The sequence below is a fragment of the Xiphophorus couchianus genome, chromosome 14 (assembly GCF_001444195.1).
Source record: "Xiphophorus couchianus chromosome 14, X_couchianus-1.0, whole genome shotgun sequence".
NCBI classification, from domain to species: Eukaryota; Metazoa; Chordata; class Actinopteri; order Cyprinodontiformes; family Poeciliidae; genus Xiphophorus; species Xiphophorus couchianus.
The window spans coordinates 10,014,906-10,039,326 of NC_040241.1; the positions used below are offsets into that span (position 1 = coordinate 10,014,906).

At 37.2% G+C, this 24,421-nt stretch overlaps 3 protein-coding genes and 1 long non-coding RNA gene across 5 annotated transcripts; 3 read left to right on the forward strand and 1 right to left on the reverse strand.

The window, feature by feature from the left end:
- Positions 1-2,884: 2,884 nt before the first annotated feature.
- Positions 2,885-4,870, forward strand: LOC114157816 (uncharacterized). Its single transcript, XR_003598277.1, has 3 exons — positions 2,885-2,997; positions 3,089-3,150; positions 4,720-4,870. It is a non-coding gene; the product is annotated as an uncharacterized LOC114157816 (long non-coding RNA).
- Positions 4,871-4,932: 62 nt separating this feature from the next.
- LOC114157775 (ubiquitin carboxyl-terminal hydrolase 47) lies at positions 4,933-7,980 on the forward strand. The gene is made up of 7 exons (XM_028038918.1): positions 4,933-5,022; positions 5,225-5,295; positions 5,395-5,520; positions 7,157-7,252; positions 7,357-7,488; positions 7,602-7,733; positions 7,854-7,980. The coding sequence occupies exons 4-7, from the start codon at positions 7,211-7,213 to the stop codon at positions 7,896-7,898; spliced, it is 351 nt and encodes a 116-aa protein (XP_027894719.1). The 5' UTR covers positions 4,933-5,022; positions 5,225-5,295; positions 5,395-5,520; positions 7,157-7,210; the 3' UTR covers positions 7,899-7,980.
- A 7,096-nt stretch (positions 7,981-15,076) lies between these two features.
- Positions 15,077-19,043, reverse strand: LOC114158056 (E3 ubiquitin-protein ligase RNF19B-like). The gene is made up of 5 exons (XM_028039373.1): positions 18,557-19,043; positions 18,192-18,295; positions 17,983-18,083; positions 17,071-17,208; positions 15,077-16,985 (listed from the first exon to the last, which is right to left on the reverse strand). The coding sequence occupies exons 1-5, from the start codon at positions 18,592-18,594 to the stop codon at positions 16,530-16,532; spliced, it is 837 nt and encodes a 278-aa protein (XP_027895174.1). The 5' UTR covers positions 18,595-19,043; the 3' UTR covers positions 15,077-16,529.
- A 787-nt stretch (positions 19,044-19,830) lies between these two features.
- On the forward strand, positions 19,831-24,421 carry oxa1l (OXA1L mitochondrial inner membrane protein). 2 transcript variants are annotated; one of them, XM_028038941.1, is made up of 11 exons: positions 19,831-19,975; positions 20,477-20,611; positions 20,949-21,047; positions 21,126-21,384; positions 21,509-21,652; positions 21,742-21,827; positions 22,325-22,489; positions 22,587-22,691; positions 22,790-22,952; positions 23,038-23,118; positions 24,194-24,421. In XM_028038941.1, exons 1-11 carry the CDS (start codon positions 19,865-19,867, stop codon positions 24,295-24,297), a joined length of 1,452 nt encoding a protein of 483 aa, XP_027894742.1. In that variant the 5' UTR covers positions 19,831-19,864; the 3' UTR covers positions 24,298-24,421. The 2 variants fall into 2 exon arrangements, with proteins under 2 accessions (XP_027894742.1, XP_027894740.1); XM_028038939.1 differs by having other exon boundaries at positions 19,831-19,974; positions 20,473-20,611.

Below are 24,421 nucleotides of genomic sequence, written 5' to 3' on the forward strand. Positions count from 1 at the left end.
AAAATTTCCTGTAGCTTCTTTTTCCCCACTGCTCAGATGTACGTATTTCATTTATTCAGTTGTTATTATCTTCTAAAGCAATACAAATATATAGGAGGTAAAACAGCGCAGCACTGTGTTGAATGTGCTTCTCAAAATACACCATCTAAAAAACAACTTGTTGAAATTAGCAGGTCATGTGAGAGAAGATAATTAAAACTGAAAGAATAGAAACAGCAGGAGCCCTGCGTTGTGTTAAACAGAAAATAGAAAGTAAAGACTGGTGTGACGTCAGATCCCGTTGCTGTTTGCCCGCATTTCTGTCAGCTGTTGGGACAGAGCGTCAGACAGGAGCGCAGCGCAGATTGCGGGAAGATGGGGAAAATCTACCAGGTCGTGGTTCATGGACTGAGAGGAGAGAAGCTGATGATTGATCTCTGCAACACCGAGGAGCAGATGCAGAAAATGACGGTGCGACAGCTGAAGGAAAAGATCGCGGAGAAACTTCCTCAGACCGCAGGTAACTAAGAGAAGCTCAAAGGCAACTTGACTCGGTGATGGCAGCATTAATTTAGCAGGTGGTAAACTGTTCAATATATCTGGTGTATTTTCTTTACTGCCAGCAGGTCGTAAGCTACTTCTTTTTAACTTTATCAGCTTTATTGGTCGACAGGTTGGGTTATGTGGCCATGGAAACAGATTAATGCTCGTTTTTATAAAATAAAGTAGGTTGTTAAGGGAGAATACGTTTAGCCAATTCAGACCTGACCCTTAAACAACAAACATGTTTTCCGAGACCAAACGTTGCTTGCAAATCAAAATTGAAAGTACATTTCATGGTGACTCATGGTTTCCCTTACTGGCTTATCAGTGCTGTACTGGTAGAGCTCAGTATTAACTCTACCATTAATACTGGATTGTTTCAGGTAAATAAATAAATAAATAATCCAACTGATGTGTTTAAAGTGCACCTGCATTATGCGTAATTTACTAAACCTATTTTCTATAGTCAAAAGTCCAAAACTATCTGGCAGGTGTTGTTTTTTTAGGTAATGTTGGAGACGTAAAGTAAAATATACTGAGTCACTGATAATGTCACCATCTGGACTCTGTTGGTCCTCAGGAATCAATACAAAGAAAATATGGTAGAAGTAACATTTTACATCAGCAACTTGATACTTTTCAGAATGAAGATCCAGATTAATTATGGTAAAATATTAAACTTTTAGGGTCCAGATACATGTAAACACCTGCTATGACAACAATACAAAGGTTTAAAAAACTTGCTATCTGATCTTCTTTATGACCTTTTAAATTAGCTTTTGATTTGAGTTTGGAAATAATTTTGTCTCCTCTGCATATTTTTTACTTTCACTTCTTACCGCTGTTCAAACAAACAACTCTCCAAAAAATGTAGGGATTCATCTTGATTACAGAATATGTGTAATATTTGTAAAAAATGTATTTTATAACTTTCTTGTGTGTGTTTTTTACAGGAGAGGAGAACCTGCGGCTGATCTTTACGGACAAGAACCTGGAAGGAGACACTACGCTGCTGTCTGAGTACGGGATCCAGCACATGTCCGTCGTCCAGCTGGTGATCAAGGTTCCTGGAGGACAGATGGCGTAACTGGGACCATTTGGATCTTCTTCTTTTGCTGCCATTGCTGCTGCCGCCAACTGCAGGGAATCTTGTTCACTCCTGACTCTTGTTTACAAATATGAAAGCTACAATCATTGTCCAAAAAAATATTACTGATTATGTTTTTTGTGTATTCACTTCAGATGTTCAAATGTTTTCAACTGTTGCATTAAATAAACATTTTATGTAATTTGATATCACTTTTCTTGTGCTGTTAATAGGATTCTACACCAAACATAAGCGTAGCTCAGGAAGTATTTACTGCAAGAAAACAGACTTGAGCAAGAGGATCAATATTTAGCTTTCAGTTTTATTCTGACAATATTCTGACATCCACTGTTGAATCCAAATCCCATCAGGTGCTTTTTGAGCTCCAGCAATCTGTTGAAACAGTTCAGCAAACTGTGATTAAATGTTTTAGTGAGTTTGAATCAGTCAACTAATCAACTAATATTGTTGTACACCACAGGTTTTCTTTGGAAAAGCTACATGTTTCAGAGATTGAGTTTAGTTTATAGATGCATATAACTAAAATAAAATTAAGTATTGTATCTCTCTAGATACAAAAGTAAGTATTGTACAGTCTACTGAGTGCCACTGAGATTCATCAGAAAATTTGACCTATGACCCATATTGTATTCTAACATTATTAGATGAAATCATTGCAATATCCTCAAAGCTTTCATGCATTCGAAAACCTATTCATCGCACATCCTCCAGAAAAGTACAGGAAGTTACAATAGTTTAAATATGTCCATCAGTTGAGAGTCATTTCTCGTGGACTTTGAATAAACTTGTTTAAACTTGAGGTTTAAACCAATTTTGTGTTTTGTGCACTACTATGTTAATATGCAAGTGTTTGGATGTCAGTTTTCTGATTTCTAAAAATGCTAACGGGGCTAAACTTACAGCACCTTAACATCACAACTGTAATACTTCCAGCCACATTCATAAAACAAATGCACAGACAGACATTATCTTACTCAAGGGTGCAAGAGGTGGTGTTATAAACAAAATGCCGCTATATTCCACTCAATATTATGTCTTAAGCTAAAATAAAACTTATGTTTTGCTGTCATTTCCACGTCCTTCAGTTCTTCCAAATGTTTATTTGGACTGAATCACAATCTGTGTGTCAGAGTTTTAACATGAAATCAAAAAGATTCGATTATTTCTCTTCTTCTATTTTGGTGATTTTTTAATGCAACATGTCCGACCGTCCCTGAATGCAACATAGTCTTGGGCGTAATGTGAAGAGAAACTGAAAGCATTCAGAGCTTTAATTACACATTAACGTGTAAGAAATGTTCGACAGCGTCTAAAAGAAGTTGGGGCTTTTGCATCCAGTGGATGTCAACAAAAGTGTAAATCTCAGGGTAAGTTCGTTGTTTTCTTTTTGCGTTTGAGTTTTTGCTATTTTGCTACCCCGAAATTAGAAATACATTTGACTCCTCGACTTTGTTGCAGCCTCCACTGCCGAGATCACCAGCGGGAAGAAAAAATGAGTTTCTGGTGGAGTAAACCTGCAGGTAAAACCTGTATAATATCCTCAGTAATTATGACAAGAGAAGTAGCCCAGCTTAGTGTTATAAACAAACAAGAGTGGAGTTACTTCACAAATACATCACTCAAATAGAAGTAAAATATCAGCAAAAAATGCCCAGATGAAATTAAATCAATATTTAATAAATGTGCAAGAAGATTTTAAGTACTACGTGTTTGAATGCAACGTCCAATTTATTCGTTTGCAATGATGGAATTAAGCATTATGTAAAAACATACTGTGCAATATGTGGTATTTTCGAAAACATATTTCTTAAATGACAAAAACAAGGCATCTTTACGAAATACTAAGGCAAAAGAAGCACACATGCCTCTCTTTCCCACAAAATAAAGCATATAAACTAATTCATTAGTGCAGACTACATCCAGTGGTGAGATTTTCTGTATAAATTACCTTCCAAAAATTCAAATGCATGGGTGGATAGAACAACCAGAAATTATACTTAAGAAAGAGAACTGTTACTTACTAGTACTTTAGGAAAAATCAAACATTGTGCAATTAAACATTTTCTCTATCAAAAATTCACTGTGGGGATGTGCTGTGGTGGCGCAGGGGTTAAGCACAACCCACATAAGGAGGCCTTAGTCCTCATTGTGGCTGTCGCAGGTTCGATTCCTGGCCTGGCGACCTTTGCCGCATGTCTTCCCCCTTCTCTCATTACCCACTTTCCTGTCAAGTAACTATCAAATAAAGGCCACTAGAGCCAATTAAACCTTTAAAAAAAAAAAAAAAATTCACTGTGGTAAATGTAAGTCATTACCATCCATCTCATATCATGAAGTAATTTGCATTGTGTACCTCATTGCCCCTGAACCTTATTTTGTCACATTACAACTACTGGGTATTTTATTGGGAGTTTTGGGAGATGTGACAGACCAGCACAATGCAGTGAGCAAATGTTAGGTGGAAGGAAAATAGTTCATGGCTTTCTAGTGTTTGTACAAATAAAACCCAAAAGCATTCATTTGTAATCATGAGCAACCCAACTCCTTGTTGCAGTTAGCTAGTATTGTTGTGGTATTCCTCTACCAAATTTACACATATATAGACAGCTTTGTTTCCCCATTACTCTTTGCAAAGTATTCCTTTCTCAGTCAGATTCAATGAAGAGATTAATATATAAACTTTGTTGTGGCCCTGACTGTTATTTGGGATTGTTTTCCCGATGGAAGGTGAACCTCTGCCCCACTCCCAAGATTATTTTTAGCCTCTAATAAGTTTTTTGCAGCATTTGTTTGTATTTAGGTCTGTCCATGATCCCATCATGCTCTGAATTGGTTGGTAGAAACAGGACAGAGCATGATGATGCCAATCACAGTTTTTCACTGCAGGGATGACGTTTCCATAGTTTATTCTCTACACAGTGTTGTGTATGTAGGCAAAGATTAAAATTTTCCCGGACCCCTCTGATCACCTGGGATTTCCGTCCATGTATCCAAGAGATGTTTTATTTAAAAAACTTACTAAGTATAGACTTACTGTTTTATATAACTGAAATCTCTGGCATTTCATTTGCATTTGCGGTCTCCAGAAGCTACGTACCACGGTTTGGTCAACCATGGGGCAACATGCTATCTGAACAGTGTGCTGCAGGTTCTGTTCATGACCGAAGAATTCAGAGAAGCTGTGACCAGGTTTGTTTTTAGAATTTGTGCGTTTACTGTATGTGAAGGGAATATTTTGAAGTCGACATTGGACATAAATTTGTCATTTTGTTTTAGATTGACCGGTTCCAGTGAGGAGCACATTGATCATCACCTTAAACGATTGTTTGAAGAATTATTGCAAAAGACAGCAAATCCAAATAACATATTGAGAGCTCTAGAAGTCAACAATGGTATGACATTGATCAGGAAGATCCTATTTTACTTTTCATTGTAATATAATATGGGTCATAACTGTAGTTATAATTATTTTGTCTTCAAATTATATCATAATGGATGATTATAAATTTCAAATACAAAATTGTATTATAATTCATCATGGCTTATTTTATTGAAGTCATTTAATGCATTTTTGAATGTCTTGATTTCTCCCAGTGTGTGAACAGCAAGATGCAGCAGAATACTTTGAAAGGATCTTAAGAAAGACCAGTGAAAATGCATCAAAGGTACATTTACCAGTTCCAAATACTGTTTATAAGGGATAGGTGTTCATTTATATGCATGTTTATAAATGCATGCATATGTGGTTTGTTTGTGTGTTTAAGATCTTTCATGGACAGCTGAGTCACAGGACCACTTGTTTAAAATGTCAGACAGTGACTGACAGTGAAGGTCCGTTCTGGCATCTTCCTCTTGAACTGGAAGATTCACCTGGTAGAAACTACAGCGTGGTGAGAATCTGACAAGTTAATGTTTTACTGTTGCAAAGGGTTAAAGTTCAACGAAACTGACACTCTTTTTCATAATAGAACAACAGAAAATGGAGCCTGCTTAATTTGAAAACTAGATCAGGAAAGAAGTGTAATTTAAACTCTGGAATACGGCTTTGCAAACCACACTGGTCATAAAAAAGTAAAGGAACTGATCGCTGACAGTTAACATGTAAAATTTAACTGCAAAGAAAGTATGTCTGCAGTAATGTGCTGCCATGTTTCCTTATCACAAGATTTATTATTAAACTCTTTATCACAAGGTGTTGCTTTTAAACTTCCTTACTACCTGAAAAACTGAACAAAGTAGATTACTGGAAACAAATCCACCACTTTACCATCCAAATGCTGGAAATCCATGGAGCTCTACAACATTTTATTAGCTTTACAAGCAATCATTTCCCCTATTTAGCTCACAGAGAAAATTAATTGAAGCTTCTTAATCTGTATAAGGCCTTTAAAAACTGTTCTCTCTTATGGAACTTTTGAACAATTTGTGATTTTGTCTGAGAGTCCAATAAACATGGTTCATAACTGTGTAGTGAAAACAATATGATTTTCATAGTTTTGCATATATAAAACATGAAATATTTACTGATTCTTCTTTGCAAAGAATCTCAAACTCAGTTTGGACGGATAGCAAACATGATTTTAAAAGTCCCTTTACAGATTTTCAACAGAATCTGGTCTACCTTTGAGTAAAAGTCACTGGATTTTTATGACTGTGAAACGAAAAGAAAATTAAAACAAAAAATATATATATATTGTGTTGAATCTGAACATTTCAGGACTCATATCAGTGAAAATCTTCCCCTAAAAAGTGAGAAAAAGTGTCCTGCAGTATCAAACACTTATTCTGGCAGAAAAAACTCGTGCCATTGTTAAAGCGTTGATGCAGGCTGAACTAAATCATTCTTAAGGTCATTAATGGCCGGCTGGATCCACTTTGGACACACCTGAGATAAACCTTCCCATGTGACTCCAGCTGAATGTGTAGCATTGTTGTCTGGCTGGAAGTTAGACCTCCCCTGCAAACCCAAAGGTCTTGGAGCCTCTCATTGTTTTTCTTTTTTTATGGATCCAGATTTAGCTCAATCCATTGTTTTATAGTTTTAGAGTGCATGATAGATTCTCCCACCTGAGCTGTAACTCTCTACAGCTCCCCCAGAGTTACTCTGATTAATGCTCCAGTTGCCTGGCCTAGTTTAGGTAAACGGTCGTCACTTGGTAGATTTGCAGTTGTGTCATACTTACAGCTCCCTTTGCATCCTTTGGAAAACCTTGTCTTCATGATGATGTTTGTTTACTAAAACACCTTAACAAACTTCTTTGTCTATTTAAACCTAAACAAAAACACTAAAAGTTTTGACTGGCCATGTGGGAGCCAATGAAAAGAAGCTAAAATTGGAGGAATATGATCTCTTTAATTTTCATCAGAATTACAGTATTATTAATCATTATTTACATATAAATATATTAGAAATGCTTGTTTGAACATTTAACTTGGTAAAGTCAGTCAAAAGTCTTTTGTAATTGCTAAGTGCTTCTTTTTGAAAGTTTTTTTCCCTGTAGACATAATACAGCTTCATCTTCTTAGGAGAACGGCATCAAAAGGTTTTTCACACCGACTAAATTCAATGGAGATAACCAAATGTACTGTGATGAGTGTGATGCTAAAGTTGATGCTACCAGAGTGAGTGAATATTAGAAAGTTTCACATTTTTTGATACATCTTGGAACACAGCAATATTTTAGCAATATTTTTTAACAGTTAGGTATATTTGATTTGTTTCTCAGAAATATGTAATAACTGATCATCCAGATGTTTTGCTTCTGATGCTGAAGAGGTTTGACTTCAGCTATCAGTGGATGTCATACATCAAAATCCACTGTAAGGCTGATGTTCCTCACACCATCAGGATACCAGAGGTAAAAAAAAAATCTTCTATATGTTTTTTTTTTTTAGAACTAGTCATATTGCAGAATTGTTGTTTTGTTTATTTTATTCCTGATTTTGACTAATATTCTTACTTGTTGATCAGAATCAGACATATGAGCTTTATGCAGTTGTGGAGCATTCTGGTGATTTAAGAGGAGGACATTATCAGGCAGTGATCAAGTCCAAGGATGAAGGAGATGAATGGTTCGTCTTTGATGACAGATTTGTCATGAAGGTAAAACCAGTTAAAACTTTTTTTCACCATCAAAAGATTTTGCTCAGCAGTCGAGTTGTAAAAGAATGCATTGCAGGACAAAAACAATACATCGTGTGATGTCTTTGCTTTTTCCTTCAGCTTAGCAAAAGTCCTTTCCCTGACAATATGGACGTTGTACCGTAAGTGTTAAAGAGAGATGACTGTTGTTTTTATTATACTGCACAAAAGATCAAATCACAAATTTTCACCTTTTACCATTTACCTGGCATTGCAAACCCTTTACCTAAAGTGAAATAAAGGATCGTCTGTGATCAAATTGGACTTTAACTCAGTCATTTAACACAAACATTTTACACCAACAAATCATCTGGATTTTTCTGAAAACTCTTAAACAGTCTTGATTTATGTGGTTCTTTGGACACATTTCAGATGCGCTTGTTTTATTGTTTACAGATGCAACAAGACCTAGGAGAAGATTAGAGTTAAAGTTCACTGTCAGTGCACTTCTGTTGAACAAAGATTGACATAGTTTCTCCAGAAAAATCTTAAAAACATCATCAATGTTATAGGTTTTTTTTCTGTTTCTTCCTTTTATTTTTAATGGATTCTGTGGTAGAAAGAGGACCAAACTGCAGATAAGAACTTGGTGAAGGTTTTGCTTCTGCCTTCATATGTATATGTTAATTCACATTTATTTATTATCTCTATTTCTCTTTATTTTTCTTCTAGATCCTCCACTGCTTATCTTCTATTTTACAGGAGGAAAGGTGAGAATTACCTGCTGCATTTTCAGATAATATGTTGTTCTGTGCTGTATTATCCATAACTATTGAACTATTGAATTTAACTTATTCTACTGTCTAATTGGTTATGAAGATGTAGGTTCTGAAGAAATGATGCGGAGATCCAATCCAGATCCCAGATGTGTTTATGCAGAGAGTAGTGTCCAAGCTGGACCAAATAATTCCCAAGAATTTCATGATAATACAGCTCAAGCTCTTCATGTCAGTAATAACAGTGAGGACTTCAAGGTACATTTAAGAGTCAAGAAGGAGGATAATCAGGATATTTGGTCTAATGGGCTTCATTTAAAGACGGAGCAAACTGTGTCTACAGAAAACCAACCAGACACTCAAAGCAAAAACCCTGCTGTGCATGTACCTAATATACCAGACGGCATGACTGATTTACAGAGATCAGCTGCAGAAAAACTTGATGAGAATAAAGAGACATATGAGAGAGAAAACAGTCAGGCTCAGGACAAAACCACAATGGATGGCAACACTACCGAGCAGGTAAAACCTGTTCTCCCTGCTTATGATCAGATTCAAGTCAATGATCACAAAAAGCCAAAAGCAAATGCTGTTGAAGATACACAAGCTAACGTTAATAATGATTTTAAACCTAAAAATGATGACCAAAGTGAGCTCAGACATGACAACGAACAGAAAGGAGAGACAGAGGAATGTTTGAACAATGGATCTGAACAGCATCATGTTGGTAAAGGATCTGGTTATGTTCCACAAAGCAAACACAAATATAAGGAGAACAATCAAAAGATTGGTGGGGAAAATGAAGCACATAAATTTACTGAGAATCGCAAGAAGTTAGATGAAAGGAGTAGAAATACGACTTTTAAAGAAGGGGGAGAAGGACAAGCTGGTGCTACTAAAGCTAGCCGTTATCTGGCTAGCAAAGGAGTTGATGAAAGTAAAGAAAGCAAACCAAAACATGATCATATTATAGATCCCCACACGAGCTACAAAGGCCAAAAAGAGCATAATGAAAATATCAGGACTGATATGAGAGACAAGAATAATGGTGTCAGTGAGAGCAAGTTGGATGAGAAACAAGAATCATTGACAAATCTATTGGATCTAAAGAAGGGAAACACTGAACCAGCAGCCAAAGGTGAACAGAACGATTGTGGTTTGAAGACCCACACCAAAAGTCAGGGAAATGAAGAATATATTGAGGATTTTCACAGGCAATCTGGATCAGGAAAAAAAGAGAGTCTGAAAGGGAAACAAGCAGCAGACGGGGAGAAAACAGCGAGCCAGGGAAAGTCTCAAGCAAATACAAAAAAAGAAGTAAAGAGTTCTGCAGTTGAGCATCATAGACTTCTTGAATATAGAATAATCGAAGAAGTAAGTGGCAGCAATATTGATAAAACAATTATGACAATAACCTCACAGGGTAGCATTAAACGGAAGGAAGAAAATAATATAGAGCAGCACATAACTGAAGAACAAAGACACCTGACTTTGGATGAACAAAAACATACAACCAGGGCAAACAGAAGAGAACATAAAAATCCTAGAAAAACAAAACAATCAAAGCATTCCTCACTGAAAGAAATCCCTAACACTTGGCTTGATGGAGCTAGGACAGATGATTCTTTCAAAAGAAGAAGGTTGCCTAAAATCAGGTGGCTGTATTTTCAGCGTAAAATGAATCAACACACACAGAAGAAGAAGAAAAGATCAGCTATGTCTTGTTTACCCATTTTTACCAAAAAATGTGCAAATCATGAGTCAGAATCAGAATAAAAAGGTTATGATGTCAGCAGAACTCTGGTGGTTTAGCTTGCTGGGAACCATGCTGAGGAGGCGAGCATAAAAAACAAAACCTAGACGTGAGATTTTGTTTCAGATGTTTGTTGTAAGCAAACATCTGAAATTTGGTTTGGTAAATTCTTCTGTCATTGTTTCTGTCAATAATAGCTCAATTATGTGGACAAATAGGATAAATTGTTCTGTGATGCGAAACGATACAATACAAGCTATTTTCATTGTTCAATAACCTGACTTTGCTAAAAAGCTTGTTTATTGCCTCAGCTTATAATTGACAGAAAAATCACTTTATCATACGAAGGCAACAAAAAATAATATTTGTTTTCATTGTTATTCACACTCACTGTGTACACAATGAAATAAACGTGAAGCTGGGTTTGGAAATATGGGCTTCCACTGTTGGATTTCACCACATACAATGTTTTTAATGAGTGCACTGAAGAAAAAAGTCACTTTTGTTAATATTTCATTCAGAGACATTATGAAAGGCACTGGAAACAACGCGGTCAAATTAATTTGGTAAACTACTGCATGTTGAGCAAGCAACATTTTGACATTTTATAACTTATATTCTGAGGCATTTGGGTTGGATTTTTATTGACATATAAGCTTTACGTGTATTATTCAAAGACAGATTCTGATGTGATAACTTAGACTTAGACTGACTTTATTGTCATTTTGCATGCACAGGGTGCATACAGAACGAAATTTCGTTGCATATGGCTCAGGACAGTGTTTTGAGCTTCCAATGTTGTGAGGTTACTCCAGAATAAAATAAAATACAGTATAAAATATAAATATAAAATATAAAGTGCAGGACTGACAGTAAAATGGAAGTTACTTAGCTATGTATATGTGCAAGGTATAAAGTGGAGACCAGATTTTAAGTGCAGTCCAGTGGCATCTGTTTGGATTTCCCATCTGGTTGGTTTCTGTGAATATTTATTTTCAATAGAATGAACCTAAAACAAATGCATCAGTTTGATTGGACCACCTAAAATAGCTAAGGGATTTACCATGATATCCCAGCAGGGTGTTTTTTTATATCAGCATATGCATAATCATGTACAAGGTCAGTTTTAGCTCCACTTTTTCTTGATGCTTCACCACCAGCCACTGGACCTTTTTTCTTTCTTCTTCTCTTTGTTGTTGACTAGAGTCATGGTGACAGTCCAAGCAGCACTACAGGTGTATGCATGGTGGGACTAACTTCTAGAAATAGAAGCATTTGTCTGGTGATTGATAAAAATAGCTGGGTGTGCAACATTTGTGATCATCTTAACATCTGTGAAGAATACATATGAAGACATTTAAAGGGAGAATTTCATTTTAAGAAAAGTATAAACAGATGCATTGAACAGAACCCTGATGTGTTGCCATTTGCTTTTTTTCCCATATCACTTGATGGATGTTCTTGTGGAAGTTTGTTTCTTTTTGCACGAGTGGCATATTATGTATATGAGGGCAGTTTACACTGTTGTACAGAAAAGTAAAGACTGTTGCAAAGACTTTATTGTTGTATTAAGGATATGTTTTTTGTTTGTTAGATAATAATTCAATATGTGATTGAAGGCCGTGAATTGCAAAAAGTAAAGGTTTGCACTGATTTTCAGTTTTAATTAAAATGTTAAGTTTTCTGATTTCCTGTAATAAATGTGAATTATCACCCAAATATTTTTGAGATACGTTTCTTTTTCATTGTTTACTAAAATTGATTTCCAAGTCATTTTCCATATACAGTATATATGGAATTGTCCAAACAGCAATTTATGTATTCATCTGTGGTTTTATCATTTTAGACTGGGCCTAGTTACTAATTTGAACACATTAGATCTCTGAGTTGATCTTAGTATTCATTTGCAAATAATGTGTTGGAAGCGTGCAGCACACAGAAGGTAAAATACCTGGAAAAGTTCATTTAAAGAGCATATTTACAGTACTTATATATTTTAAAATTGCATCTATAAATATTCTAGATGACTGTGTGGTGAGAAACAATCTCATAAGGTGGAAGTTTGCTAAATTGAATTTTATGACATTTGACATTTGCTTAACTTGATTTTTAGATATTTACATTTTCAACAAACAAAAGCTTAGCTTGTGTTGCTTTTGCTGTAAAACTTTCAGAATTTTCAGGCTTGTTTTTTTCATCCTTAGGTCATATGTCCTGACCTAGCTGAAACTGGTGAATAAGCAATAAACCTATTCACAGTGTCACGTAAAATAAATTTCCTCTAACATTTCTATTTTTTACTTTCAATTTTGCACTGGTAAGATACAGTCGGTGAATGTCTGAAGAGTGATATTATGCACAAAAAGCTTTTATTAGCTTATTTTGGCTGTTGGTATCTAATAAATGTGGTCTTGTTACCTTGGAATATGAATGCACTTTTACACCCTGAGATAAAATAGGTGGAACTACGTATCATGACCCACAAAGCAAACAGAAACCTCTGTAGTCACACATCAAAGGTTGGTGAGTTAGGTAGTTTCCAGCACTTATCCGTATGGTGCCAAATAAGGACAACTACAATGAGGAAATATATTTCAGGAAATAAAAAGATATTCTAACTCTGTTTGTGCCATTGTCTTGTCTGGAAGGAAAATTTGCCTTTCAGTAATTACCACTGAGCTTAAAAGAAATCCAGCTGCACACTTCTGGGCAATGTTGTTTAAAAATCCCAAGCTGATGATTTAAATGTAAAACCAGTTTAAAAAAGCAACTGAAACCATCATCTGCTTTTGTTTTGCCAGTGCTTACCCTGGTTTAATAAACCTGTTTAACTGCATACAAAACATTAAAGAGGTTTTTTCCCCCTTTAATCCACCTCTGGCTTTATGATGCTAGGACAGAAGTTGGGCAGTTTTAACCAAATATTGACTCAAAGAACCTAATTTCTCTTCACTTACAGCCATTTTCAACTAAACAACCTAATGAGGCTGTGCCAAAGGTTTCACTCAACTTTTGGCACAGCCTGAAATAAGAAATGGCAAAATGATGCCATTTTGCCAACATGATGGGTTAATGACTTAAGTTTAAACTTAAGAATGAATTTGTTAATTTAAAATAAGATTATATTTTACCTGCTAAGAAGTTAGATCAAGCTAATGTTAACTATTTTAGTTATTTTGTCCAACTTTAAAAACCCAGACACAAATTAAATTCAGATATTTTATACTGCACTGTATTTAATGCATAACAGTACTTAAAGTATAAGTACTGTTGTACTTGTGCATGAAGTATTTGCACAAGTACAATTAGTATTACTTTCTTTAGTATTTAGTATTAGTATTTCTTTCTTTTTACTGTTCATATTAGGTTCAGATTTCCTTTCCTCTTTCTTTCTCTTTTGTGTATTTTTTTTCTCACCCTCAGCCTACCATTCTGCTCTCATTCCCAGCTGTTAAATCATTTCCTCCTTTGTCATCTACCTGCTCTTTTCCAGGTCAGGTTGAGCACCCTGACTGATGCGTAATTATGCGGTACGATACACAACAAACTGTGATGCACCATGTATTCTGACACATTTCCATCAGAAGTCCCATAAACCTCTTCATCAGTGACTCAGCCCTTAGTGGATCACAGACCCTGTGAGAAACTCTACACTTTGATATATACTGTATATATATCTTTATAAGAGAAAATGAATATTTGAAAATATTTCTTTTGACAAGATAAAACAAAATCCGTTTTGGAAGAGGCAGAAAAGCTGCGAGGTTCATCCTGGAAATCACCCACACATTGCTTTCACTTTGCTTTTTCATTGTTGATAAGACAGCCCACTTTTTGAGAACACTCAAAAGGCTGAGCATTCAGGTAAGTCACAGCAAACAAAGCATCGAGCAGCAGCTGAGACAAAGCCAACATGTGCAGAACAGACCAGATCGTCATTTGCTCCAACAACGGAGAGGTCAGCTATCTGAACACTAAAGGTCCTCTGGGGAAGATGACCGTCCTCGAGCTGAAGAAATACGCAGTGAAGACTTTCCCTAAATCAGGTAAATACTGGAAACTAATAAAATTTGCAAAATGTTGTTATAGAGCCACTGAGATGCATGTCCAGACTGAAACACAATTTACATGAAATGCGTTAGGGATTCCTGATTACTAATTTCTTTTTATATTTGTATTTTTATGTACAAAAATGCAGTGAAGCTTTAAGTGAATCTCACATTAGATTCCCTGATCAACAAATTGAGCTCTTGTTTACATTTATGCAGCGTCCTCTCTGGGGGAAATCCGGCTGATCGTGGAGAACAAACCTCTGGACAACGACTCAGCTTCTCTGTCTGACTATAACATCAAGTCCAACAGCAAAGTCCAGATGGTGAAGAAGGTGAGCGGAGGCTGAGAGACAGAGGACAGAGACACCTGCAGACGGGAGTGGACAGCGATGAAGGACAAGGAAGAGGACAACGGGGAAATCCAGGACTATTTATAGCACATCAAAGATCCAATCATTATCGTCTTCTGCACTTTATGACTCATGTTTTTTTATTTCTCTTTGGAATTACCATTTCCCAGAAGCATCAAATCAATTTTCTTTTGCATTCAATACAATAACTAAACTTTGGTAATGACACGTTTTGTATAAAATCAGCTCTTTGTAAAGTTGTTTGTATGTTTCTTATTGTAATATTAATCTGTAGCTATTGTATAAAGTTTTATTGTAAATAATACAAAAAAAATCACATCATTGTTTAATTTCAGTCTGAAGACCTAAACAAACTATAAACATGTGATGCATCCTGATCTGGTCCCACACAAGGTTGAAAACTCATGTTTACTGTAACATTTATGCCATAAGTAAATATGTTACTAAACTTTAGATAAGCAATAACTAAAGCTTAGTAACAGAAGAAGTCATGAATAAGGAAAGATCTAATAAAAAGTTTCTATATTTTCCTTATTTTACTGTATTTATTCAGCTAATTTACTTACTTAGCTGTTTTAACTAACATATTGCTTATGTGTTTTTTTAATTTATTTATTTTCTCTGTATAATAATTTGGCTAGATTTATGATTGTAGTTTGGATTTAATTCATCATTCATTTAATGTCTCTCAACAGAATGTTTTCAGCATAGTGAAGGGCAAAAGGATAAAACTAACCATATTGACTAAAGTTTCCAGAATTCAGTGACAAAAACATATTTAGAATAGAATAGAATAGAATAGAGGGGGGATTCCAGTTTACCAGCAGTAACGTGACAGGCAAGTCGAAACATAAAAATATAAAAACCGAAAGTAAAAATAATAGACTTTACAGTAAGGAATACATTTACAGCTTAAGAAAAATACCAAATTTTTATTACAAAATAGCACGTCAGTAAAAACAAGTGCAACTGAATGGAGTAATAAAAAAATGACATTATTTTTGGAGTAAATAATGAAAATGTGGTACAGAAGATGAAGTGAAGTTTCAGTTCCAAAGCAAAGAAATCTTTTATAAAGTCTTCTTTAGTGAGTTGGTCAAGTTTAAAAAAATATATAAAAAATACAATAAAATCTTTAAATGTGGAAAGCTGCCTAACAGCCATTAGGAGGCCAAAGTAGTGTTGATAGAAAATGGAGCATCACAGTGAAGTTTAATAAGTCCTTTAATATTCTTTGTCATGTTATATATCTAAAAATGTGTTAAAGGAAGAGTGTGAGAAATGTAGATCAAATTATTAATTAGACACTTTTTAAGGTTTAAAAAAGTGCCAAAGTTTCAAATTTTCTGTCAATTTAATGACAATAAGAGATCAGGAAGCATAATGATAATTAAGTTGGCTTTTACTAGCTGTTTATGTTTATTCTGGACGTGCAAAAGCAAGACAATAAATTCCAATAATTTACAAATTTTTATAGAGAAAAAAAAAAATCGTTAACATTGTAGATTTCCCTGTTGTGCTGGGAAAGACTGTAAATCATTTATCATTTTTCTTCCACTCCACATTTATGGGTATATTTTCTTAGTTTATGACATAAAACGCCATGAAAACACACTGCAGTGACTGTGGAAGTGACAAAAGTGGACAAATTTGTAGAGTATTAATACTTTTGCAAGGTGCAAATCCAGCATGATCTGAAACAAACGATTCCAGGTTTTGGTTTTATCGTTTAAATTGTTTATGCTCAACATTTCTGACATTTCTGAGCAGAAATACTGTCTGTCTCTCAGAGAAGGTTCTGAAAACACAGCTGGCCACATCAGCGTTGATTAATCGCTCACAAACAGAAGTGCTGGACGAAGCGTTTAGGTTTTTCTCCACACGGGGATCTCTGTCTGTCTGGGAGCGACGCCGCTGGAGCACGGCCCTGATATTTCACTTGTTTTCAAACATTCAGGAAAAGTCTTCAGACACACAAAACAGAACTTGACCGCACATCGAGAGCAGAAGAGATGTTTGCAGTGGTTTCCCTTGTGCTCCAGCAGTGACCCGCAGGTGGGGCAGGCCCGGATGGAGGGACACCCGCTGATTCCCCTCACCGTGTCGAAGACGATTTCTGGGCAGGTCCTCAGAGTTTGCAGCGCCGTGTCGCAGCAGCCGTCGTTCTCACAGCGGTCCGAACGCGGCTTTGGACCTTTCCACTCCCTCTGACACTGCCAGCAGAACTCATACGGGTGTCCTCTCTTCTCTGTGCAGGCTTTGCAGCGGACGCAGAGATTAAGTTTGTCTTGTTTTGCAACAGACGACTTGCATCCAGGACACTGGAGGAAGACGGAGATGTAGAATAAATTGTCAACTGAGGCATTTTTAATAAATAAACCTCGATGTAATGCAGAGAAGACATACTCTTCTGCTAACGGCGGCATTGATCTTCATCGTTTTCTCAAAGGTTTTCATTTCTTCAGGGCTCAGGAGAGCCATCTTGCAGACCTCCTCATAAGGCCACACAGCTTTACAGGCACCACATAAAAACGTGCTTTTTCCCTTTAAAACAAGGAGAAAAGATTCATCAGTCAGTAGAGCTGAGATATAAGGAAAATAATCAGCATTTTTAAGAGCTTACACTGACATCAGTGAGTTTCATGTATCTAAAATTAATAACAAATTATTCACCAAAGATCACAAATGTTTATGATGGCAGAAATAAAGCATCTTTAAAATCTTTTGTTAGTCAAGTTATTTATTACATAAACATGATGAATGGGCCTCAGAAACTTTAGGGAACCAAGACAACATACTGCCTCTGATTATATGGATTAAACACACAAAGAATGTTTTCAATCATTTATTTTATTATTGAAACTTTTGCAACTATGACTCACATCTAATGAAAATCCAGGATTCATTTAAGGCAATAAGAATTTTATGGAACAGCAACAATAATAATAATAATAATAATAATAATAAGTTGTGCTTGCACCTACTGCTTTTGCACCTTTATCTACCACAGTCTTCCTTCCACTCAATTTTCTACTTCTGTGCTTGGATATAACACTGTTTGAACATAGTGTTTCATACTAACTGCAAGAATCTCCTTTAAAAACAATAAAGGAATATACTTGTTGTTAAAAAAGGAAAGAAAAAAATAACTTAAATTAAACGGGTGGTCGGTGGCGACGTGTTGACTGTATGGTGGTTTGTAAATGGCCTCCAATATAAGGTTTTGTTTATGCTCTGCATGTCCCTACAGGCTGTGACTGTTACATAAAACTGAATACAAATTCCCTATTTTTTGTAGCTTTATTATTTTTTTCTTACCTCGTCCAGCTGCTGCAGACACCAGTTAGTGAGAGACGTCGGGGTCACCGAGTGACCGCAGGACATCTGCGCTCTGCGCGATTGAAAACCTTCGCACAAAACTATAGACAATAAAACAAACAAAGTCACTCAGTAGATGCCTTTTAAGAGGATTTCCAGCATTAGTCCACAGATTAGTTCAAACAAGTGAAGAGCAGCAGCTTGCTTACAGTCCATATCATCAGCTCCATCGACAAATTTCAGCGACGAGTCTTTGGGATCGTAGCACTTCTCCTTCGATGTAGCTGAGCCCATTTTTATTCCCAGCAAAAGCCTGAAGTGAAATAATACAAATGAAGCAAAAACGTTCGCTTTCCTTCTCTGGAGCACAGATTGTTTGGTATGGCGCGTTTTTTATGCGTAATTAGCCCTCAATGAAACGGAGATAAAGGTGAAACTGTGTCTTTACGCAGCAGTTTGAACGCAGCAACAAAACTTGACTTGAGACTAAATGTTGGGCACATTCAGCATAAAATAAAACCACAAATTAAAATGCGCCCCGGGGTTTCTGTGATTGAATAAAGACGCGGTTTACCTGTCCAGCGCTGCGTATGGAGAGGGATCGATGGACATCTTTCGTTTTCGGACTCGACACGTTCACAACCCAAACAGAGACGCACTTTGACTCAGACGTCAGCTCCGACTAGAAACCATGATCTGAGTTTGCGCCAAGGACTCTCTGTTTTTAACTTTTTTATGTTTTATTTCCACTTTAATATTCAAAGTCGGAAGAATAAAGTGCAAAACGTTACATGCAGTCAGAAAAAGAAAACTACCTCTTAACAGACACTTTATTACGTCGATCTCAGAAAATAAACAGTTTAGGACAGAGATGAATGCTTGATATCACGCATTGCATTGCCGCTGTGCTTCAATTCAGGATGTTTTCTTCGTGTCTTATTAATTCAAATAAATTACTTCTAACCGAAAATGAAAGTTAAAGTATGCAAAGCGGGGATTTCCCAGTCAAAAATGTCCCTAAAACACCACATTTGCTGGAAAGGCGATCTGAGCACCAAAGGAAGAGGCAGGAGGATTTTTCTCGTTCAAAAGAGAAATGTGTGGATTTCCCCTAAGTCAGTTACCAAAGTCTCATTAAGTCACAATGTTACGTCACTATTTCCAAAAAGAAAACGAACAGAAAACATACTAAAAGGAAATGCAAGCAAGTTTATTTGAATAATTGAAAAATCAGTATTTACTTTACCCACAGACCAACTTCGTGCAATTATAAGAAATTCATTTTTGCAACACCGTTCAGAAAAGGTAAATAAATGAATAATAATAATAAAAACGTTTTGCAATTATTATAGTCACATTTTGAAATAAGAAGGAAAAAATAAATTCAGTCTATAATCCACCCAGCAGGTGAGTTGTTGCTATAGTCAAGCAAACAAACAGCAACAACAACAACAACAAAAACCTGCTGACGTCATATCAATTTTGAAGTGAAAGTAAATTTGGAGCTAAGCATATAACAATCAGTTAAGGGAGCAACTTAAGGGAACGGTTATAATGTACTTTTTAATTTAAACCATGCATTTGTTGGTTTTGTACGTCAGCATAATGATTTTCAGAGATGTACACTGATAAAAATAAATAAATTACAAATTTGTAGCGGAACTTTAGTCCAGATCTTGTGTTCCAGGATAGTTTAATGTGTAACAACGAGCTTAGACATTTATTGTTTCTATGATAAATGAGATTTCTAAAAAGTACGAATGTAGTCAAAATGGGTCATGTTGTTTAAACACGTTGCACATTTTAGACAGAGAAAAACATGTTCGCGGTTGGGCAGGGTGTCCCTTCACACGCTCCGTAGTTCTATCTCCTCCCTCCCAACATGGCTGCCTTCAGGAGCGGGGTGACACCGAGCTGCTTAGCAAGATGTTTCCTGAGACAGACTGGGAAACCGAGCCGGGGCAGTCCCGTTCTTCCAGGCATTCAGAACCAAGTATGTTCTGTTCACAGTTCTGCTGGAGAAGTTCTGTTCCCGCTTCTGAAACAGAGGCAGAACCAACAGCTTTCAGCGGCTAGCATGCTAGCCGGTTAGCCTCCTCACTGCGTTATGAGTGTGACTTTGACAGAGTCTGCAGAGACGTCAATATAAGTCGATTAAATGCTGCAAATAAAGGATTTTCCACTTCGTTGTAGTTTAGTCGGTTGTTCCAAACCTCGTTGTTGGAAGATTTATAAACCTTTTTTAAATGATTTTATCGCCCCTTCAGTGTAGCTTCAGACATTATCCATAGATTTCCAGTGTCAGAATAGCTTTGTTGACCAAAATAGTGTTCTCAAACCAGGAATCTGACTTCGGTTTAGCGTACAGACATAAGGTATAAATGGATGCATATAACTTCTTTTTAACTAAAAAAAACTATGTTTAGCTTCTAGCAGAATTGGATGAAAACCTGCCTTCCATTTTGGTCTGAATCTCTTGTTTCTGTCCGTACAGCTGCTGCAGAGCTCCAGCCTGCACACACTGTTCGGCTGCAGCCGGACGGCTCAGATCAGGTCTCAGATCAGCTGCAGACACCGTGGAAAGCTCGTCTGGGTCAGCGCTGTGGCAGTCAGACAGAACAGCTCACAGGTCAGTTAACACACATTTGTAAACTATTAAAAGCATATTGTAGCGAGTTAAAGTGGCATTGATTGCTTCCACGTTTAATAAAACTGTTGCTGTAACCGGCTTCAATAGTTAGAAACTCTTAGCTGCTGGAACCGCAGCTAAGAGTGGCATCATGGAGTCTCCAGGTCTCCATAGCAACCACTTCTTTTAAGATTTTAAATATGTTTCATTTGCATGTTGACCTCTCTCCTGCCACATAAATTGATGATTGTTAAGTTTTTATTCATATTTTAGTCTTTAAATAAACTCTGTTCAGTCACAGATAAGTTGAATTTCTGATGGTTTCCTCCACATCCAGCCTGTCGATGGATCGACATCAGCTGCTGTCCTGCAGTCCTCTGCAGCTTCCCTCTCTGCTGACTCGGCCCCTTTCCTCACACAGACAGCCTCCCAACAGGTCACGGAACAATAAAGCAGCTCTCTCTTATCTGTCATCTGGTTTTCCATCCTAACTCTTCATAACTCCCACCTCCAGATCCCAGCTGAAGGTGTTTCTGCGGCCGCCTCAGTAGCGGACAGCTCTGCCTCTCTGCCCGCCGACGCCTTGGCCGTTCTGGCGCAGCAGGCGGCCGACGCCGCTCCGGTCGCAGCAGACATCCTGCAGGCCGTGGCTGCAGAGCCACGGCTGGCGGAGCTGGGCCTGGCCGGCTACACTCCAGTGGGTCTGATCCAGAATCTCCTGGAGTTCTTCCACATGGACCTGGGCCTGCCCTGGTGGGGCGCCATCGTCGTCGGTGAGCAAAAGAACCTTTATGAATCTTGAGTTCTGCTTTTAGAAAATTTAAGGTGTCTGTTCTGAAATTCTCATCCAACATTGTGTGTTTTGCTATTTATATGTTGTTCTGTTGTTGGGTCCAGGAACGGTTCTGGCCCGTTTGGCCGTGTTTCCCGTCATAGTGAAAGGTCAGAGAGAAGCGGCCAAACTGAACAACGTCCTGCCCGAGATGACCAAGCTAACCGAAAAAATGAACGAGGCCAAGCAGAGCGGAAATAAATACGAATGTGCGTCTCCTCTCTCTCCGCTGTATTCGCCATCTTTCTGCTCTTCAGCCGTTTCTCTCATTCTAAGCTGCTGATTAATTGTTTCGCAGTCGCCAAGGCGTATTCTGATCTGAACCTGTTCCAGAAGAAACACGACGTGAATCCTCTACGAGGCTTCCTGGTTCCTTTGATCCAGGTCAGTTTGCCTGTTTAGGTGCATGAGGATTTATAGTTTAGTGTTTATGTCAACATGAACCTGCCCCGGTGATCCTGACTATATGTTGTTTAAGATTTCAGCCTGACATGGCAGGCTGGGTTAAGGACTGACTCTAGGATCTTCCTGAAAGCTTAAATTATTAGTGTTGAGGTCTAAAACCTATTTTTTTATATATATTGAGATGCAGACATGGATGATTGAAAATTGTCAAAACTCGATTATCTTATTGTTCATTTCTAATCTAATGTAAAAAAAATCTAATTGTGATTTAAATACCTCAAGATTTCCAACCCTACTGCAAAAACACAAAATCTTAAGTATTTTCTGTCTAGTTTCTTGTGCAAATGCCTTAGTACACTGGAAATAAGACAAAACAATTCTACAAGTAGCTTTTCTGCAAGACATAGCAGCTTGCTTTGAGTCAGTAATTCCTTAATACTGATAAATAAAGTACTGGTTGTGTTGATCTCCGATAGGCGCCAGTCTTCATCTCGTTCTTCATCGCTCTGAGGAAGATGGCGTATCTGCCGGTGCCCAGCTTACAAACGGGAGGCGTCCTCTGGTTCACTGACCTGAGTGCAGCTGATCCGTTTTACATCCTTCCTTTCGTTGTCACTGGGACCATGTTCTTCATCCTGGAGGTGAGATGAACCTTTACCGCTCCTCAGATTCAGTTTTTCTGACCTAACAGCAGAATCAGAGCAACATTTTCTTAAAACTCTGATTTAAATGTATCAGCTGGGAGCAGAGTCTGGCATCGACAACCCAAACCTGCGAACCATGAAGACCGTCTTCAGAATCATGCCTTTGATCATCCTCCCTCTCACCATCAACTTCCCCACGGTTGGTGTGGATTTACCCCAGAACACAACCCTGACACCCCAGGACGCCATAAAACTCTGCTGCTTACCCTGTGTGTGTGTTAAACTGTCTGTTCCCAGGCAGTGTTCACCTACTGGCTCACCTCCAACTGCTTCTCCCTGGGTCAAGTGGCTCTGCTCAGGCATCCTGCAGTCAGACGGATGTTCAACATCCCAGAGAGGGTTAAACACCCGGCCGCAGAGCTGCCTCAGAGCGATGGACTTATTGAGAGCATGAAGAAAGGTCAGTGCTGCAGAAATAAACCGGCTGATGCTTAATTTGGGCAGCAGATTTAGTAAAGCGCAGCTTGGTTTCGTCTGGTCTCCAGGATGGAAGAACGCTCAGCTGGCTCACCAGCTGGAGGAGAGAGAGAGAAGGATAAAGAGTCACCTGGACATCGCAGCTAAAGGTCTGAGCTGCCTCGCTTTCAAAACTAGCTTTCTGTGAAGGATTAAATTAACAAAAACATTGGAGTTGATGAATTTGTACCCAAATATTGTTTAACTCAATAGAAAAGAAAAAAAACAAGTCAACATATTTCGGCTTTAAAATTGTAAACTTTTCCTCTAAAGGTAAATTAATCAAATAAAATCTGAATTTTCATAAGTAAACGAGTGTTTAACACCCTGAAGTTAAACTATAATCTATATTTTCTTTAATGGGTCTGCAGGATTAGGCCACGCCTCCTGAATCAAAGTGTAGCCTGTTCAGGATTGTGTGTGAAGATTATAGAGCATTATAAAAATAATCTTTGAAGTTATTCAAACAGTTGAAACCACAGTCCTAATGTAAATTTTGCACAAAATGTCTCCCTCTTGTGGTTAGTTTGACTTCTTACAGACAAGAGATGAACGTCTTGAGAATTTAGTTTTTCTTCAGTAACTAATATTTTTCATCTATATGTGTTTTTCTGTTTTTATAAATTATTTAAGAAAAGTTTAAAAGACTTTTCTCAAATTCAGGCACCATTTTTATTCCATATACATCCAGATTCTCAGCCAAGTACAAAGTGATGCATGGTCGGTATAAAGTATCTTTTAAAATTCGTTCAACTTTTAGTGGTCAGTATGACTGGAAAGCTCTCTATATATTCAGTTAATTCACAGTTCTTGTACAATAAGTTTTAGCAAGAAAAATTTCAGGTGCAACATTCAGAAACCGCTTTAGAGCTGAGAAATCACAAAACAGAGTTGGTACATTTCAGCTCCTTGATGAACTGATTTCAGTCATTCTGGACTTGAAAATGGTGACTGATTCATTTGAAAATGTTATATTTATCAAATCATAAGCAGAAATTTTACTTTTTGTTATTTTTTTTTTATCTTTTGTCGTCTTTTACGTTTACATTTTTTTTATTATTATTGAAGCATCTGAGGGTTGCCTAACATTTCAACACCAGTGCTAAGAGATGGGAGTTTTTTCAAGAATGATATAATAGATGTTTTTCTCCAGGTATTTCTAAACTTTTCTGTTTGGCCTTGCAGGTCCACTGAGGCAGACTTTTACCCATAATCCTCTGCAGCAGACACCTCAAGGCGCTAAGCAACAGAAAATCAAAGCAAAGCCATGGAAGGACATGATTGGATGAATCCAGCTGTTTTTTTGCTCCTCTGTAGGGAATTATGTACATATTTATAGAGAGAAGAGAAGGATGAAGTGTTGGGATGTGATTATGTATTCTAAGGAAATATAAATTCTGCTTTAAAACTTCA

Bases quoted from the DNA above. Each gene is read 5' to 3' on its own strand.
- LOC114157775 (XM_028038918.1), top strand. From the start codon at position 7,211: ATGTACTGTGATGAGTGTGATGCTAAAGTTGATGCTACCAGA. The intron at 7,489-7,601 runs GTAAAAAAAAAA...CTTGTTGATCAG, and splicing joins ACACCATCAGGATACCAGAG to AATCAGACATATGAGCTTTA. The intron at 7,734-7,853 runs GTAAAACCAGTT...TTTTTCCTTCAG, and splicing joins ATGACAGATTTGTCATGAAG to CTTAGCAAAAGTCCTTTCCC.
- LOC114158056 (XM_028039373.1), bottom strand. From the start codon at position 18,594: ATGTCCATCGATCCCTCTCCATACGCAGCGCTGGACAG. The intron at 18,296-18,556 runs GTAAACCGCGTC...ATTTCACTTCAG, and splicing joins CCATACGCAGCGCTGGACAG to GCTTTTGCTGGGAATAAAAA. The intron at 16,986-17,070 runs GTATGTCTTCTC...GTCTTCCTCCAG, and splicing joins ATGCCGCCGTTAGCAGAAGA to TGTCCTGGATGCAAGTCGTC.
- oxa1l (XM_028038939.1), top strand. From the start codon at position 19,865: ATGGCTGCCTTCAGGAGCGGGGTGACACCGAGCTGCTTAGCAAGATGT. The intron at 21,828-22,324 runs GTCAGTTTGCCT...GATCTCCGATAG, and splicing joins TCCTGGTTCCTTTGATCCAG to GCGCCAGTCTTCATCTCGTT. The intron at 22,953-23,037 runs GTCAGTGCTGCA...TCTGGTCTCCAG, and splicing joins TATTGAGAGCATGAAGAAAG to GATGGAAGAACGCTCAGCTG.